Source organism: Apostichopus japonicus, chromosome 2 (genome assembly GCF_037975245.1).
Source record: "Apostichopus japonicus isolate 1M-3 chromosome 2, ASM3797524v1, whole genome shotgun sequence".
In the NCBI taxonomy this organism is placed as follows: domain Eukaryota; kingdom Metazoa; phylum Echinodermata; class Holothuroidea; order Aspidochirotida; family Stichopodidae; genus Apostichopus; species Apostichopus japonicus.
The window spans coordinates 12,710,302-12,729,399 of record NC_092562.1 but is presented as its reverse complement, the minus strand read 5'-3'; the positions used below and the strand labels follow the sequence as shown (position 1 = coordinate 12,729,399).

General features: G+C 38.1%; 1 protein-coding gene across 1 annotated transcript; it reads left to right on the top strand.

Annotated features, from left to right (window-relative positions):
• Positions 1-3,587: 3,587 nt before the first annotated feature.
• On the top strand, positions 3,588-17,831 carry LOC139978447 (phosphatidylinositol-glycan biosynthesis class W protein-like). Its single transcript, XM_071988694.1, has 7 exons — positions 3,588-3,822; positions 4,794-5,002; positions 9,850-10,269; positions 10,782-10,950; positions 12,332-12,582; positions 13,820-13,961; positions 14,891-17,831. The coding sequence occupies exons 2-7, from the start codon at positions 4,836-4,838 to the stop codon at positions 15,320-15,322; spliced, it is 1,581 nt and encodes a 526-aa protein (XP_071844795.1). The 5' UTR covers positions 3,588-3,822; positions 4,794-4,835; the 3' UTR covers positions 15,323-17,831.
• The last annotated feature ends 1,267 nt before the right edge of the window (positions 17,832-19,098 follow it).

Sequence of the window (19,098 nt, the reverse complement as noted above, 5' to 3'; positions counted from 1 at the left end):
TTTGGAGACATAATTTACAATAGTCACAATATAGCAGAGGTATGTCGGGCAAATCGGGGAGGACACGGACCTCATCCGCCCACATGGCTGAATTTCCTTAATATAATTTTACTACGGATATTGTCGCGGTTGAGACATTAGCTCAAAATAAAAATACAAAAAGTCAATAAGTCAATGAACATTTATATATATATTTCTGAGCCTAGTAAGACGTATACGGTGCAATTAATATTTCACACAAGATGGCAACATTTCCAAGTGTATCTTCACCTAAGAACAAAATTTTTACACCAATGCAAATATTTTATGTAACAATATTCTAAAGTACTCATATATCTAGTCCTGTAAAAGGTCTAACTTGTAACATGAATATTTCCCATTACAACTTAAGTAAGGTGCGAATAGGGAACGTTGAAGATCGGGGTTCACGTTCAAGTTGGAAAAAACAATAGATAAGAATCTAAAGAGAACAGCGATTTGCTAACACAATCTCCACACAGTGAAAGACCGAATATAAAGCTCGATATTCCCATATTAAGAAAAAGAATGTGCTTAAAGGAAACTGACTAAAAAATCAAATTAAACTACACCAAGCCATCGATAAACGACATGACTGCGCGAACTAAATGAAAGATCACTCCCACATTGAAGGTTTTCCTGGTAAATCAAAACGAACATTGTGACAGAATCAAAACGACAGAATTGAAACGAACAACGGGCATAACCAAAACAGAGGGCGATATGCTAAGCCCGTCTCTTAGATAATATTAGGAATGCCTTCAGCACACGGCAACGGTACAGCTCGAACCGGATCTTGCTGCATATGAATTTTGTGTCCTACCGTCATATCATCAGGACCATATGTAGTTAATCACGGTGACTAGGCCTGTAAATGAGAATCAGTATGGCAATGTCATCGCGTTCCGAATTTCAAACTATCAGTAATAAGACTCGCAGAATCAGTTTGTAAAACCATGGAGGTAAAACTGTTTTTACCTCCATGGTAAAACTTAAAGGAAAGGATATAGGGCCTATCGATAGTAATATCGATATTAGAGGGTGAATTAAGGCACAGAAGGAATGATTCATCCGACGTGGATTTGGCATTGTACCGTCTCGGGTAGTATTACTAGAAACGTGGGGCCTTGTAAGAGTATCACCCTCAGCAGTCTGCCCTATAGGGTGGTTAATGCAGTACTGAATAAAGCTGAAGCCTGGCACACCCAGTTCACTGACCGTGTATAAAGCACTGTGCCATGCACGTGGTTGGACCAGGGAACTCCCTGTAACAATTAACTCCCTGGCCTTTGAACCATGGATGTTTTTACCTCCATTGTTGAACATAATATGACATAACTATACATTTCGTAATGCAGGCGTCACACTGTCGCGAAGTTGACACCAGATGGCCATACGAATATGGAATTTTGAATTTCGCACGAAGATGGCCCCGAACTTGGTCAACAGCCAATCAACAGCCGAAGCAAGTACGATGCCTACAGAAGGTCACACGATGGCACCCGAACCACACACGAAGGCAACACGAAGATGTGCATTTCTATTTAAGTAGTTTACCCGCAGGACACACGAATGCCACACGAAGGCCACACGATGGCTACACGACGACGTATTGATAAGTACATTGTCGAATGCTAGAAAGGCAAATAACAAGAAATGACAAAGTGAAATCAAATAATGCTTTGTTATTGTAAGAGGAGGTGCTGGGCCTGTAAGAAGTGCTCATCATGTTCTCTGAGGTACATCAAAAGAAGCAATGCTGCTTTCTTTTTCCTGGTTGTCTCATCACCAAAGTATGCCATTCTGCAGCAACTGAATTGTGGTTAGTTGTGATTGTGATTGTAGCTTTGGGAGTTACACACGCCTCTACTCTGTAGAGTTGCTTAGGACTGTCTGTGGAAGATTCTTTGAGGCTGGCCTTTATATGTCCACGTTACCATGACACCTGGGAAACGCTTGAGGTTCACAAATTCGGCTGTCTTCGCCGACACCGTGGTCCCATCTCGATGTCATCGTATTATAATACGATGGTTACTCGACGGCATTGCGAGGGCTTCTCGTATTCGTGTTACCTTCATAAGACAATCGGGCAGCTTCTTGTTTCCTTCGTATTGTCTTCGTGAGGCGAAAATGCCCGATGGCACCGATGATCACACGAAGTAAAAAAGGAAGATGACACGATTTGATAAGATGCCCTCACGATGGCCTTACGAAGGGCAAAATGGACACACGAATTCAACACGAAAATGAACCTTCGCAAGGTCTTCGGGCAATTTTTTGGCATGCCAAAGATTTTGCCACCACTCACGAAGTTGCTGCCGGAGCCTGAAAAACTCCACCGGCGGTCATACGATGGCTTAAGATGCCCTCACGAATGGCCCGATGTTTTTACGATCAGAGCCGAATTTGAACATTTTCTTTATCGTGTGTCCATCTGATGTCAACTTCGGGACAGTGTGACGCCAGCATAATGCAACACGGTCAAGGAAAACCAAAATAGCGCCATCCGCTCTTTTAGTTCATAAGCGCTCGTTCGTTTGGCGTGAGCGTTCGTTTTGATGTAGTGTGAATGTTCTTTTGCTTCAGTTACAATACATCTTCGTTTTTATTGTGGCGCTTGATCTGTTTTTCCCCCTGACAAGTGGATCAATTTGACTTCCCGGTGATCCTTGTTTATCCTTCTGCTGAATGTGTTTGATATGTTTCGCTACAAGATTGTCTTTTTTAATCAGTTTCTATGTTACCAATATTTTGCGACCGACCGTTTCGTATAGTAGATGACTGTTTTCCTTGTGATTCCTTGGTACGTATACACTGTTAAGTTTTCAGATTCCTTCTATTCAATTTGTTGCAATTGATCCTGTGAGGGAAGGTGGCGTAATCCATATTCATAAACGCTCCCCGGAACAACTTTTCTGACCTGTGACCCGACAATTTGCCTCTATCTACGCGCTTTGCACAGAAAAATATTGTTGATCTGTAATATCACACACTAAAGCAGTGGTCCCTATTGTTTTGATGTGGAGCATCCCTTCAGTTTAAGCTATAGTAAGCGTTGATTCCGCACACACGCCGTCTGAACCACTGTAAGAATAACTCGTATCATGAACTTCTCAATGACTATTATTTTTATGCATTTTTGAAGTAACAATCGACTTAGAGATCTGAGAGCTGTAAAGTTACCGGGGCTAACGAATCCGTCCGATGGGTTGTACCACCGTCCTCTTTTACGTCCTTTTTTACGTCCTCTCTTATGTGCTTTTATTAACTTTACTTAATATATGGCTTTCATACCCAGTAATGCCTTTCATGCCTATAATAAATTGGAGCAGAACAAGCCACAAGGTTTGACTCTTCTTTTGTGTCGCATGTACGGCAACACAATCCCTTTATTATATTTATTTCTCGTTTAAAGTGTGCCTTTCACATTTTTAACATTAGTATTTTCTTTTCATTTTGCACATTTCTTCTTTTTCATTTTTCATTCATGTTCATTAGTTCCATCGTTGTATTTTTGCCCAAACGGCCACCCATACATTTCCTGACACCAGGAAGTAAAACTGTTTATACCATTTCTATACCTATTGTTTGCCGCCAAGTTCAACTTCTGTGATACTGTCCTGGTACTTTCGGTTTCGTTTTGGAATACTCTTCACATTGAATTTTTGTCCCACGCTGAGGCTACAAGCTGCACTGAAAATTGTGCCCGAGAAAACGAGCTCGTAGTAGTAGTTTAATTCCCAATAAATTACACATTTTAGTTGTCTCAAGTTGCGCTCGTGCCTGCGGACCTGCAACGTAAAGGTTAGCCATAACAATCATGTACTTTTGTAGTAGAATTACTACTACTACTACCGCTAGTCCTAAGTTAGGCTAGGCCTAAGTGAGGCCACGAGAACGTGAACGAAGACAACGAGAACGTGTCCATGCAGTGCTCAGTAGGCATATGTTAACACAGTAGGCCTTCTAAGAAAGTCACCCAAGATAAAGCCTTGGTACGAAAAATCAAACAGCATTAATTGAGCCACTCTCAACTCGTTCTCTTCCATCTGGTCTGACTAGGCTATGGGATCATGAAGATGTTATGTCAAATGTGTACGCATGTGACATTCTATTTCTGTAAGCTAGTTGGGTTCGCAGGTTAGTGCATTATTGGTGCCTACGGCTACAGTAGCAGAATGGGTTCCATCATGGCGAAGTCAGCTGCGTCCAATCTTACTAGTCTAATTGTGATAATATTCCACTTGCTTCTGTGTGAATAGGCACCAACCTGTATGGTGCTCCCAAGAATTTCAACTTATCAGGTGACAGCTAGTAATGTGTCAATTCTTCAGCCTAACTGCGGCTTTCCACTTAAAAATTTATTTTCTCCCATGTACTGTACATACTACATGCTTAGTTTTACTTAACCTTCCCTAGACCAGTAATAGCTTGTCCAGTTAAGAACAAACATCAGCCTAGTGTAAGAGTTATAGAATGATACTGGACAACAGCCATTTTTATCTTCTTTCTTGGGTTTTTACCCTGTAACTTGTAATGACATTTTATTTTTGTGTCTGAGTGGCTTTAAGATGCACAGAGTGTGGTTGTAGTGTCATCAATGTACCTTCTTTCCCCTGAAGTGACAGTGAAACAGAATAATGTCAGTCGATATTCCTGTTTCAAACCTAGTCCTAACCAGGTTCTCATTGATACTCCCATGTTGTATAAACTGCCTTTAAAGTGACCTTAAAGTTTTACAAATAAATGACTTTCAAATTCCTTTCTATACACAGTTAGCTCGATAAAAAGGTCAAGCTGCCGTATGCAAAGCAAAGATGGAGGAGGTTAGCCAAGAGATCACAAAAGAGACATTTTACAGTGGCCATAATGGAACTAGTGAGTTTGAAAACTATGTTTTGATGGGTGCTTATCCAAGCTCGCTACTGCTTTTCTCGTTACTCCATCTGGTGTTTCCAATATCGTCATATCGGAAAACATTTTGGTAGGTTGAAGGGAATGTACAATAGGACAACTGGTGTACAAACCCATCTATTCCATTATGCTTAAAGTCACTTTTAATGACCTGATGGGTATACAGTACTGATTTCGCTTAACTCCCGTTGAAAAAAAATCAACGATCGATAACAAAAGTTAAAAATCGATAAAAAAAGTTGAAATTCGGTTAATTTCGTTGACAAGATTTAGACTACTGCGGGCACGGTTGTCAACGAAGTTTCAACGAAATTTCCACGAAAGTTATCGCGATCAAAAACCGCAAAGGCAATTCTAGACATATCAAGGTTGTGACTTGCGTTGAATCCTTAGTGTAACTACAGCCGTTTTCAGACTCTACCAGAAGTTGCCGAGGAATATTACAAACGTTGCAAAAGTGTGATTGTATATAAGACGGAGTAAGTTCTGTACTAGGTGTTTGAAAAATGATTTGGCTAGGATAATAAAAACTAGTCTTGGTCGATCGTAGCAAGCACATTCTATGACTCTTAAGTTATAGGCTAGTATTAAACTAGGATAAGTTTAAGTTAACTCACCAAGGAACGCAGTGTCAGAAAAAACAAGAAAAAAATATCAACAATGAAACAGTCGTAGCTGGATATCAAAGAGATCTTTATTTCCAAAAAATTCCTGTGTTACTTGACGTACTACGGTACCGTTTACTACAGAACCGCACTCACTTTCAAACTTTTCTGAGAGCGCATTCCGTCCAAAAAATCTCCCCCGACTTCAATGCACGCAAAAAAAAAAAAAAAAAAAAACTTATTTCCCCCTAACCCGTTACTGTAAGTTGCCCGCGAAAGCAGATGGACTGCCCTGGTAAGGTCGCAGCCTGGGTCTGGGCCACCTGTAGTATGCTGCTTACATGTGCATTCCCTACCCTGGATATCCCCACCACCAAACTTTTTTGAAAGGCTTCGTCCAATCATAAACTTGGCTTTGTCAAATTCACGCCTACCTTATGTAAATTAGCATAGTATTTATCTTCGTGGGGGGTTTAGCACCGCAGAACCTTCATGGCTGGCTGCCTCTAGAAGCAAACATTATTTTACCCCTACTGTTCGTAATGGAATGGATGTTATCTGTTACTTAGTTAATTGAAAACCAAATATTCATTCATATATATATAAGTAGAACAATCCAGCAGGGATAGAAAGTTTATCTTGAATGAACCAATCAAAAGTCGTGCTATTAATAAAACTTGAAAACACCTGGCCAGCAAGAGAGTTGCAAACAATTGTTTCCATGACTACTAAGAAAATAAAGCAGTGTCTTGGGGCCCACGTTGGGTAGATTTCTGTGGAAAATGAATATATTTTCATTGCTTATTTGAGTATTGTATATTGGGAAGAGCTGATCAAACATTACTGGGAAGGGCTTTCAACTGGCCTGACGGCATGTATAAGTTTATTTTAATGAGTAGGGGGAGTTTTTATGAGTCTCCCGGTATGCGTCACATGAGAAGTAAATGTTTTGTTTTTCGGTTTTATCATCGTTTTTCAAGTGGAACAACTCATAAAATCATGTCAAATGAAAATAATATATATTTGAATATCCTTCCTTAGTTTTACTAATCAGGAATGCTTGATAAGGCATGCAATGCATCGTTCGAAAATGTAATTTTAAAGTAGAATTGAAAAATGAACGACATAAAACAATATCTGTGAAGCGTGTGGAGCACAACTTTGAATATTCGTTGTGAAAGAAAACATAATGAACGATGTTTACTGCGTAAATAAATTTCGCGGAACTGGTACAGAGAAATTACGTACTGCAGCTTACGTCAGAGAAGCTCATAAATGACACAGGTGGATAGAGCGCATCAAAATTCGGTTTAGGAAATCCCTATACAGCCGACAAAAGTCGATGTCTCCTTCCGTTTTCGAGTTATAAGCGATTTTGTGTTTTTGCGATATGGTTTTCAGTATATTTTCATTGAATAAGGGCGTTTTGTTGTGTGTGTTTAAATAAGGGTGTGACCTATCAGATATTTCGCTAACCGTTTCACCGTATCCCCTGCCGGTCGGTTAAACGTTTAAACGCCGTTTCCCGCCGTCCCCCTCCCCTTAGACCCCTCCCCCATTTCAGTCACCACTTCCAGATCCGTCGGCAAGTCAAATTTGACTTAAAATATGCACCAGATTGCATCTAAGGACGTTTCAAAACTAAAAATTTTCCAAAGGGGAGGGGGTGTCCCCTTAGACCCCTCCCCCATTTCAGTCACCACTTCCAGATCCGTCGGCAAATCAAATTCTCCACACCCCCCCCCCCAACAACAAAAAACCCTTCGCTACGCCCCTGGTCACATACATGATACAGTACCTTACATTTGATACAAAAGTTACTTCAAACAACAGCTTCCCAAAATTTGTGTCGCAATAGGTTAAGATTTAACCACGCTGCGCAGTACCATTCATAATTTGCATATTACACTCGGCGTCCAGATGGCGGGAGAATATAACATCATGTTCAATGTGTTGTGTCGTTCCCATGGTGCGATGAACTTGGGCAAGTTGCCAAGTTCGAATGTCAATGACCTACTTATGTTCTGTGACCAATGTCAGTTGGAATTATGTGTGTAAAAACTCGGGTTTTCCATTTGTTATATATATAAAAGTTTTTCCGTAAGCGGAGCGAATTTTAGGGCGGCTCGTTGATTGTGAGGAAGCACTTATCTAAGCATCAATATTTGTGAAAAAATATCGTAAGTTTTTCAGTTTCATTCATTTTCTTTTATGTTTGCCGCAATCGCGCCCGCAATGCATGCACAGCATAATATCATGTGTGAAAAAATGGCTGTACACGTGCGGACCTGAGAGAGCAAACTGGCCTTGTGTTGTTAATGTTATGACGGTACTTTCTAGAACGGCTATTTGCGTCTTTTGGGGTCAACATATTTTCACACGGGGTTTTCACCATGCCATTGATCGATGTACACGGGTGATATGTCGCAAATATAAACTGAGAAAACGAACTGACGACACTATCATCATGAGCTCATGACTATTGGCCTACTACTTTAGTTATATTAAACACATTATTCATGCCTAAAACATCGTTTTTTTGTTTTTATAGATAGTTTGCAGTACATTACTAAGTTCTTTACATATTTTAAAATAATTTTCATGTTTAAAAGTAAACAAAATAGAAAAAATAAAAAGAGAAAACGCCTTTTCGAAAAATGGAAGCGTCCTCGCAGAATGGGCGGGGCATCTTTATTTTGCTTCAAGTTACATGTTTTCGCTCAGAAACAAAGTTTCATACTCCAACTCTAATAAAAAACCAAATTTACATCTCTAAAAAATAACTATTTTTCGTAATCTGCAAGTAAACCAAGTTTATATGTCCATTCATTGTTATTTAAATGGTTAAACAGCACTCATAATTTATCTGGAAGGGTGCCTCGTGGTACATAGCTTTGACTGCAACCTCGCTTACGTCCTGGCGAAGTTAAGACTTATGTCACTGTGTTTGGGGTTCACAGTTAGAAAACGTCCCCCGTCAGTTTCACTACATGTTTCTTTGAGTGTCACTACTCAGTAAGTACAGGAATGTTCTTGAGAAAATTCCTGCCTTCAAACGACTGTTCTAAAGTCTAATCAATACTAATAAACGAAGTTGCTCGTTTTCCGACGTTTCTCGTAACCACACACTGACCTTCTATTTCGTTTAAAAAAGAATTTCAACGTATCGTTGAAAATTCCACGAAGGAAATGACCGAAATAACCAATCGTTAAAATTCGTGGAATTTCGATAAAAATCGGGGAATTTCGATGACAAAACGTGGAAATTCGGTTATTTTCCTTTTAACGAATTTTAACGGGAGTTAAGCGAAATCAGTACTGTAAGTCTTCAAGTCTTCCTGCAAAAACATTTCTTTTTCAGATATTTATCATGACTTTAAAGTAAGGTGATCCTCATTAAGGTATTATACAGTAGGTCATACTTACACCTAACAGTTGTTGACCAGATGAAAGGTAAATATACTCTGATGTAAGTCACTGCAAGTTTTCACGTATTTTAAAAAAAAAAATCTACAGATAGTAACAATAACAAAAAATGTCCATTATGTACATCGTAGGAGAGATGTGTATCATTTGAAAGTAAGGTGATCCTCATTAAGGTATTAGAGGTCATGTTTACACCTAACAGTTGTTGACCAGATGAACGGGAAGATCTATTTTGATGTAGTGTCACGGCAAGTCACAAATTTAAAAACAAAATGTACAGATAGCAACAATAACAAAGAATGTCCATTATGTACATCGTAGGAGAGATGTGTATCATTTATCATTTTGGGTTGTATTTAGTTGTAATGCAATTTGAATTTGATGTAAACAATTAGGTCCGTCGCACAAATTCAGGAGCTGCTTTTTTCGTCTAAGCTTGCTAACTTTGCACACTATTGTTTCAGAATTTGATGATTTGTGAACCATGAAAAGTACTTAAGATTGGAAATTATGTCGGTAGCCAAGGACAGTTGGGATATATATAAGTAACATATTAGAAAGGTATTATTTTATGATTCATAAAAGTTTAGATATTGTGTCAAACTTTGAAACTTAAAACTAATTGCTGACAAAATTGTGAAAAAAACAGGTAGATAGATTGAGTTGTTTCATGCACAGAAAATTGCACATATATCATATGCATTTACAACTCATGAGTTAGACTCACATTCAGAGCACTCCTCAGCTGAGATAAAGTACAGTAGAAGACATTGTAGGAAAACCTGTCAAAAAAGGTTGCAGAGAGATACTATAGCACTTGCTACTCAAGGTTGGTGTAGTTTAGTTTTGTATTAATTTTGTGTTTTTCCCTCTTCTTTTCATGAAGGACACCCTTTGTCTGGGACTTCCTGTTACTGGTATCTCCAGTTATACTGGCCTGCACTATTCTCAGTGATTATGCTTTGGTTCTTTTGCTTGTGCAGTTAGCCACATCTCTTGTTCTAATTCTTGCTGTGACACTTCAAGATGGCAACTCGAAACTCTTCCGTTACATGAGGACTTTTAAGCATCAAGTCGTCGAAATCGATAGCCACAGGCATTTCCTCACCCACTTCAGGGTGTGTATCAATATTGCTACTGTAATATGCATCCTAGCTGTGGATTTCCAGGTCTTCCCTCGCCGTTTCGCAAAGGCGGAGACCTATGGCAGAGGGTTCATGGATCTGGGTGTGGGGCTGTTCATGATAGGAAATGCTGTTGTTGCACCAGAGGCTAGAGGGAAAGCTTCCTCCATGCATCATAAGAGGTGAGTATGTATGTAGTTGTTTGTAGGAGACACAGTGGGAATTAGCTTACTGCTCCTACTGTATTTTTAATAACCTCTTATTGTTTTTTTTACTTTTTTTGTGTTGGTATTTTAGGATTATTTTTATTAGGTTATAATTTGTGTTCACTGTATTTTTTTCCTGCTTTATTGGGGCTGTTGGGTTTTTATGTGAAGCACTTTGATACTTTTTGTGAATTAGCTCTTTAAAATGTATTTATTTATATTTTTATTAGTGATTTAACCTACATTTGTAGCAGATAACTACTGTACCAGGAGCAAATAACCTTGCAATCATACTTGCGTTGCTTCTTGAGATTGCCCTTCTCCACTTATGCATAACTCAACTCACTGCAACAATTCTCCAGCATTTTGCATTGGCTGAATGTCCTTTAAAGCTGTATGTGATTGTGTTCCCACTGAAAACAATTTTTTGCCCCACGCGCTTGATGTGAAAAAGATTAACTTTGTGAATTTTGTTTTTCATTTTACAGAACCTTGGTTTTGGCTGTGACTGATATATTTCGTACAGTAATTTCTTGCAGCCCTCTTCTGATCTTAGGCGTAGGGAGACTCCTCTCTCTCAAGACCGTAGACTATCACGAGCACGTCTCGGAATATGGCGTTCATTGGAATTTCTTTTTTACACTTGCTGCTGTGAGAGTAAGTCAACTATTTCCTTGTTTTGTGGTCTAATCTCTTATGCTGGTTTTCTTTTCATATATTAAATTGATCAAAATTAGTTTTATTATTAAACTTGCAATCTTGAGTTTTGGTGTCCCACTGTATAATCAGGACCAACTATATTTGACAAGTGTATTTCAGAAGGTGAGCAATTTCATAATTGGTGAGCCTGGTCTCCACTCTATGTGTAAGTGAAAGGTCTGATTAAAGGAAATTTTTAGTGAAAAATGAGATCCAGTCCTTTCAGATATATTATGTTTTTATCTTTGTATCACCCTAAGCCTTGCCCTGTGATGAATTTTAGTTTCTGTGATATAGTGCTTGAAATGTTGGCCCGTCCTGCCAGAAAATTTGAATCTAACACTGACTGATGAGACGTGACATCATATGTTAGACTCGATCATATCTCACTCTAAGCTTGGCCTTGATACAATACACAGGAATGTGTACAGACTTGGCATACAGCTGTGATTAAAAGGAATCTCTCAAACAATAAATATCTGAACAACATATTATAAAAAAGAACTAGTAAGGGAATTCTGGAACGTTCTCACTCTCCAAAGGATAACTAACTTTACCTGGAAATTTCCATCTACATTGCTGTTTTATTTTCAGAAATTTTAACTTTCCTCGCTACAGTATAGTTTGCTAATGACAGCGTCCCTGCAGCCCCCGAAACGATGTCTACATCGCTCATCGTTCTCCACTGTTCAAAATATATTAGATTAAGTTGGCGCGAGGTTAAAAAATTCACTTCTCCTGAATCATTGGGTGAAAAATCCCCGAACTAGGAATGTGGCGATGAAAAAATTATGGAGTTTTTTCAAATACCCAATAGACTGCCACTAAAAAATTCCTTTAACTTCAATGTTTGGATCATTGCATTAGTATCCTGTTAGAGCTGCATGTTCTTTTGTTAGATTGACATTATTTCAAAGACTTGCAGTGTTACTGGTGGTGTTGACACCATTGTACTATGTAACTGCTTTTCTACACACCTGAATAATGCATTGAGCAACCAAATGCAAAAGGTAAGTCATTGATGTGTTTCAGATAGTGCTATGGGTACTTCTGGTTCAAAGCAATATCGTAATCCCTAGCTGAGAATTTTAATATTTGTTCTATAAACATATCATATACAGTATTTGCAAATGAGGTTCATATCCTGTGAAAATATGATGATTTCCTTGGATGAGGTTGTTATTTTGTAGACAAGGTAACAATTCTGCAGACTATGAATGTTGATGGTTAATGCAAAAGCCATGAACGTATTTACTTCTTGAATGTTCTCACAAAAGAAAACAACATCAATTGGTAAATTGCTTGATGCTTAGTTGCTTGTCTTACATTACTCTTGCAGATTCTGGTAACAATCGTCTTCACCGTTATTCCTGTATCACTCAGTGGAGCATTGGCCATTATCTTAACAGTGTGCTACCAGTACCTACTGAATATGTATGGACTGAAGGACTATATCCTCCATGGTAGTGATGGTAAAGGATCCAGGAGTGGTATTCTTGACGCTAACAGAGAAGGCATTTACTCTTGTGTAGGATACTCGGCTATCTACTTAGCTGGAGTTTCCATTGGCAGCTTTGTGTTTCAGAAAAGGTAACTTGTCCCAAACATTTCTCCCATCTTCCTTTCCCTCTGATGCTTACTTCCTCTCCTTTTCTCCATTTCTTTGTCCTCACACTCTAGACACAAAGCATGACAAGCTTAGAAACTTTGGAAGTATCAATTTAAAAAAAAAAAATCTGGATTCACTCAGACTGATATGTTGATCTATGATAACTTCAAGCAACAAGGGAATGAATTATACCTTGCAAAAATTTAGATTCACTTGCAGTGTTATCATTGACAATTATAAGGTAGTGACTCTCATATTTTGGTATACTGGTGCTGTGGCCGAGTGGACATAGGCGGTGGCATTTGAAGCAATGAGGCCTAGCAATTGGGAGGTTCAGGGTTCGATACTTGACCTGGTCATAGTAAGGTGCAGAAATTGACATGTTTACAATTCATAATTCTCATGGAATTCAGCAGCGTCACATCTACCGTTGAAAATTACGTACAAATTGTAAGTTTTCAATTTGGGGCTCTTCGCTTTTTTCATTTCTGGAACTTGACTAGTCAAGCTTATAGAATTACGTGCAAAACAGTGATGGATAATTTACTAAATTTGATGTATAAAGCAAAGTGCATAATTATTGAGTTGCAGCTGAAAACAAAAAAGTAGGGTACAACTCTGGGTGTACCCAGATGTTACTAGGTATTATACAACACCTAATTGTATTCTGGTCATGTGATTGGTCAATTGCTCGTTGATTGCATGCAAAATCCGCTCTATTCCACTCTATGAAATAGAACCATGGGTTATACCTTTTTGGTAGCACTTTTTTCAATGGTAAGAGAGCAGAGAAACCTGTCTGTTCAAAACAATCTGTTGCATGTGTGCATTTTACCCATCTTAATATAATATGTTGTATAAAACAAATAATGAATGGTTTCCATTCGTGCAATAGTGCAAATATTTCATTCATTGAAAGATGGAATGTTCCATTCAACTCGGCTGCGCCTCGTTGAATGGAACACTCCATCTTTCAACTCATGAAATATTTGCACTATTGCGCTCATAACCATTCATTATTTGTATATTATCTGTTCAGTTATCCAATCACGGCACAAGAAGCATAATAGCAAGCACAAACGAAACTAATATTTATAATCCAAGTACCAGCTTTGTACAAAAAAAAAACTGTTTCTTGAAAAATGATTGGCCTTAGTCTTGTTTTCTAATCTTTCTGTTATAATCAATCAATTCTGTATCTTATTTTCTCCCTTGCAGGTCTACCATTGGTGACTGGATGACATGCCTCTTAAAGCTGGCATTCTGCAATGCTACCTTGTTTCTGTTATCATTGACAGTCTGTCCCAAAATGGATTCCGTTTCCAGGCGGCTAGCCAACCTCCCATATGTAGTTTGGGTGGTAAGTAATTAGTGTGTTTCTATTTGCTTTCTTCCCCTTTTTCTTTTAATCAGATTTTTATTAATTAGGAAACCCTTTAGAAAGTATGGCTACTGGCTAGCCAACCTTCCTTATTTAGTTTGGATGGTAAGTATTTACTGTTTCTGTTTGCTTTCTTCTCCCTTTTCTTTTGATCAAACTTTTAATTAGGAAACCCTTTGAAAGTATGAGAAGACACCTAAACCCTCGAAATTTTCACTCTTTCTGCTTTGGACTTGATTTTTTGAAACAAGTACATATATGTTATATTGCATACTATATGTGATAATTCATAAAATAAAATAAATGAGGGTAACTTTTTCTTTTTTGTGTGATTAAAATTAAACTGGTTTATTAATAATAGATATGAGAACAGCTGGTGTCCTCTCCATGATAATGTCTGCCTCTCACTTGAAACTCCATGATAATGTCTGCCTCTCACTTGAAACTCCATGATAATGTCTGCCTCTCACTTGAAAAATATAACTGAGTTCTAAATAAACTTGCTTTTGTGCACTAAGAACACAAAATATGTTTCAGACCTCGAGAAATTGCTTTAGCTTTCAAGATTGAACCCAAAGATACAGAACTTTATTGTTCACTTGTAATTTTTTGCTGGCTATCTTAATACATGTCCTGGATTTCTAGGCATAACCCCCTTAGAATATATATACAAATTGGGTCAGACAATGCTATATTGTCGTTGACTGGCTTGGCTCAATGCCAGATGATTGCAATTATTGGGCTGAAATAAAAAAATGTTTCAAAAAGTGGAACATGGTTGATACCTGTGGTTAGGTATCAAACACATCCAGTTGCTTCAAGTTCTGATATGAAAAGTAATGTTCCTCTTGTTTCTGGTTTCCAAGGTAAAATTATGACTTCAAGCAAGTTGTCTTTATAACTTTCAGGTAACGTCCTTCCTGAGTTGCCTCATCGTTCTCTTGTCACTGGAAATGTTCGTAATATTCATCTCTTCAAATCGGACACTGGCAAAAGCAGGTCCAGGAATGGTCCCGAGACTTCCCTACGGCCCATCTAGAAGCCCGTTGAGAAGGACCAGAAGGGAGCGTGGATTACAAGACAAGAATATGGACAGGAATCAAAGTAATCACAACACCGCCTCCGGTCCACCCCACCCTCTCATCGTAGCGGCGATAAGCAGAAATCAACTTCTCAACTTTCTATTGGCGAATGTGCTCACGGGTCTGGTGAACATATATGTGGATACGTTGTCAGTGACCACCATGGTAGGCTGTGCAATTGTAACAGCCTACACCTTTGTCCTGTGTCTTATTATGGTGATACTTCATCATAACAACATTAGCACCAAATTTTGGTGAACTGATGTTGATCTGAAATCCTTGAACATGACAGGCATTTTGTACATTGATTACCTGAGACATAAAGGAGTCAGAAACGCTGGTAACAACTAGCATACTGATATCTAAACTTAGAAAATGGATTATGATCAAATTTTTGTTGTGAACAATTCAGAAATTCATGCCTGATGGCATCGCATGTACCAAAGATAACAAAGCTTATACATTTTCATTGTCATAATGTCATAACTCTGACATCATATCATCAAGTCTTATAAATATGCTACGTTTTTTTCATATTATTTGCATGTAAACATATTTTCATTTCATTTATTTGTTTCCACATTCAAAATATATTACACAATAATAGAAGAAAATGTATGTGACAAGTGGAGGAGGTCTGAGAAAGCTGAGGCTCTTACGAAGCAGACCCCCCGTACAAAGACAATAAGAAAAGAAAAAAAATAATGAAACAATGCATGCAGTAAGACAAAGGTTGCACACACAAATAAACCATGTAACTGTACTTACGTTACATAAGATAACATTATACAACTTAAAGAATTATCATATACGTAATGACAAAAAAGACAAAACTGAAAAAAGAAAAAAAACAAAAAATATGTATTATCGTAGCCATCATACTGAAATATGGACGCAAACATCCATTTTGTACTTATATTGGGAGGGGCTGAGCTTTTTTATACGTTAAATTTTATTCAACTCACATATAAACATCAATTTGCTTTGATTTCAAAAGTAATTATGAACGACAACAAAATTTGAAATTCTTGTTTAAGAGGGGAAGATAGTCAGCCGAGCAAGGGTACTGTTATTTCTAGTCAAAACTGGAGTCACTCAAATCCTATCTCTTTTCAGAAACAAGACTATTATTTTTGTTTATGAAAATGAGAGTTGTTTATATTTCATAACATTGAAGATTCAACTTGGGCTTACAGTAGAAATTGAAATATCAGAACACATTCCTATCTTTGGTGTCGAGTACTGCATTGTTGGTGTCTTTTTACATTCATTCCATGTTTGCAATGCTGTTTAGTAGTAACCTTCTTTTTTTTGTTACTGTGACTCTAATGCATTATGTCGTGTGATATATTGAAAGTCAATTATGTGCAGATATTCTCTTTGCCTGAAGGAAATGTTTGATAGGAAAGGGAAAGTACCAAGTAGCTGAGAGGGGAGGTAGGTGAGAGGAGCCAAACAAGACTAGATCTCTTGGGATCAAGAAATAATTCTGATCTTACTCCATCTTAGAACAAATGATTCTGTCCTTACTTCTAAATGGACCATGGACCAAAGGATTCTGTTGTAAATAATAATAATAATAATCGGCAGTTATTTTTACGAAGCTTAAGCGACCACCAATGTGGGAAAAACCCTCAAGGGCTTATGTATTACAACTTATGTTGGGTGACTTCCAATTCAACATTTAACTCAAACTTGGAATCTTTTCAAGTTAGAAAGTCATTTCAGATGGGAACACTGTAGATTGCTCTTTGATGAAAACCCACCTTACTATGACACCCCCTCCCCCAGGAATCAAACCTCCCGATTGCTAAGCCTCACTGCTTCAAAAGCCACCGCCTTTACCCACTCGGCCTCAGCATCGGGATATATAAATATATTTTAGGCCTAATCTGTCAGTGCATGTAATTCTGAATTCATAGTCAACTTAATCATGGATTGAATTATTATCCTCCTCTACACATTCTCTGTAGTACTCCTTAAATCAGTAATGGACTTTTTCTTGTCTATGATATTTTTTCTCTGTGTATACTCCCTCAGTCTGTCTGTCTGACTGTCATTTTATGACTCTTCTTCTGCATGTGGCAATTTAATTCTGATTTTGGTCCAGAGTTACAAACACAGTTATGTATCACATTTCTAAATACCATTCTGTTCTACCCAGGAGCAGTGCTGACTTTTAATTTGCTCTTCCATATCTCATTTTTGACTACTTATTTTCATGTCTTTAATTATCCAACTGAAGTTTCCAGGAAAAAAATAAATTTATTTTATTTTATGCATTAGTAGAGATTAGTGGTAATACCCAAACAGTCTTGAAGTTATGGTGATAACATAAACTGCATATCTATGGAAAGACATTCCATTATATTTTGGGCTGGAAAGGGGGAAGGGGTTGGAGTGAAAAGGATTTAATTCAGTGATAATTTCGAGGATAGGGAGTGAGAAACTTTGGAGAGGGGGTACATAAGGTTAAAGTGTATATAATGTTAAATCTGCAGCTGAAAGTTTCTCACAGAAGTTTAATTTGTGCAATTTATTTTCAAAGTCCAAGGGAATTCGGATTCACCTAGTCCATATCTGTATAATATTTATCATGCCATTGGGTATTGAAGAGCTTCATTTGAAGTAGAAAAGCAATTTTTTTTCAAGTTTTGTCTTGTTTAGTTGAAAATACCGACTTGCAGTACTCATTGTTAAGCGTTATTATTTATCATTTTTTGTGGAGCAATGGTTTAGCCACAATACAAAAAAACAAAAAAATCTTTTTGATTTTGTTACATGTTGTTTTTTTGTTGACATTCCCAAATCTTCTATGCTTTGTAATTCATAGTGTCGAGGTTTCATTGCAACCTTTGAACAATATCACATAATTGGAAACATAACTATTTATCACAACCATTTGCGTCAGAGGCGCGGGGGGGGGGGGGGGCTGCAGCCCCCCTATCAAATAAATTTGGTGAAAATTCGTGCAATATGCTGAGAATTTTTCGGGCACCAACTGAAAGAAAAATAAATTGCAATATGTTTTTCAATGGTTAAATTTATATCATTATTATCACTTTGATTGTAACGACTTCCCCCAAAAAGGTAATAACACGGCAAATGATTGTATGTAATTGGAATGCGATGTAATAATCGATGCATGCCTATATGATATGTACATTAACATGTTGAAAGCGCGAAAAATTTTGGTTCTCTATTCGGGCAAGTCGTTACAGCCCCCCCCCCCCCCTAAATCAAATTGGGCTCCTACGCCTATGCTCACAACTCCTCCTAAATTTGCAGTAAACAGATGAGGCAAATCCCTAGGGGCTCACATGGTCAACGTCCCCGGCAACGCATAGAGGCACTTCGAGTGAACACTCAAAACATACAAAGCCTACCAATTTCCTATTTACGGTGCGTGCCCGCCAAACTTAAAAATAGGAGGTTATCAAATGTTGCATTAGGGCCCCCCCCCCCCCAGACCCACACTAAGGCTCTACGATACACTACCGAGAATTTTAGAGGTAAATGCTCTTTTGACATGGTATACTTTTTTTTTTGTATAAATGCTGCAGCTTCCGTGAACGTTGTCCTATGCCCTTGTATATACTCTGAACTAATAACAGTGTCCACTTTTAATTATCATAAAAAAAAATTGCCGCTTTTTTTGGTATAGTTTTCGAAACGTTTCTCTGTCAGTCACTGAATTCGGTGTCAAAAATGCTAGTCGGTCCCGAATGCTCGATCTACACCCACGTGCCGTGCCGCGCCGCGCCGCCCCTCACCCCCCCCCCCCTCTTGAAAAATGCTGAACGAATGTACTCCCCTGGTCAAAGTATATATGATACTATAAGTGTACATCAGTATGTGATCTGTGATGTCACTGTGGTAAATGTTTTCCAAAAAGTTTTACTTTAAGGGACTAATTAATCTTGTTGCTGCCGGAAACATGTTACATATAGAGCGTTGTTTCGACGTTAATGTTAGTTAGAATAACATAGAATGCATCTAATTTGTAGATTCTTGAAATATTACTATGAAAAGAC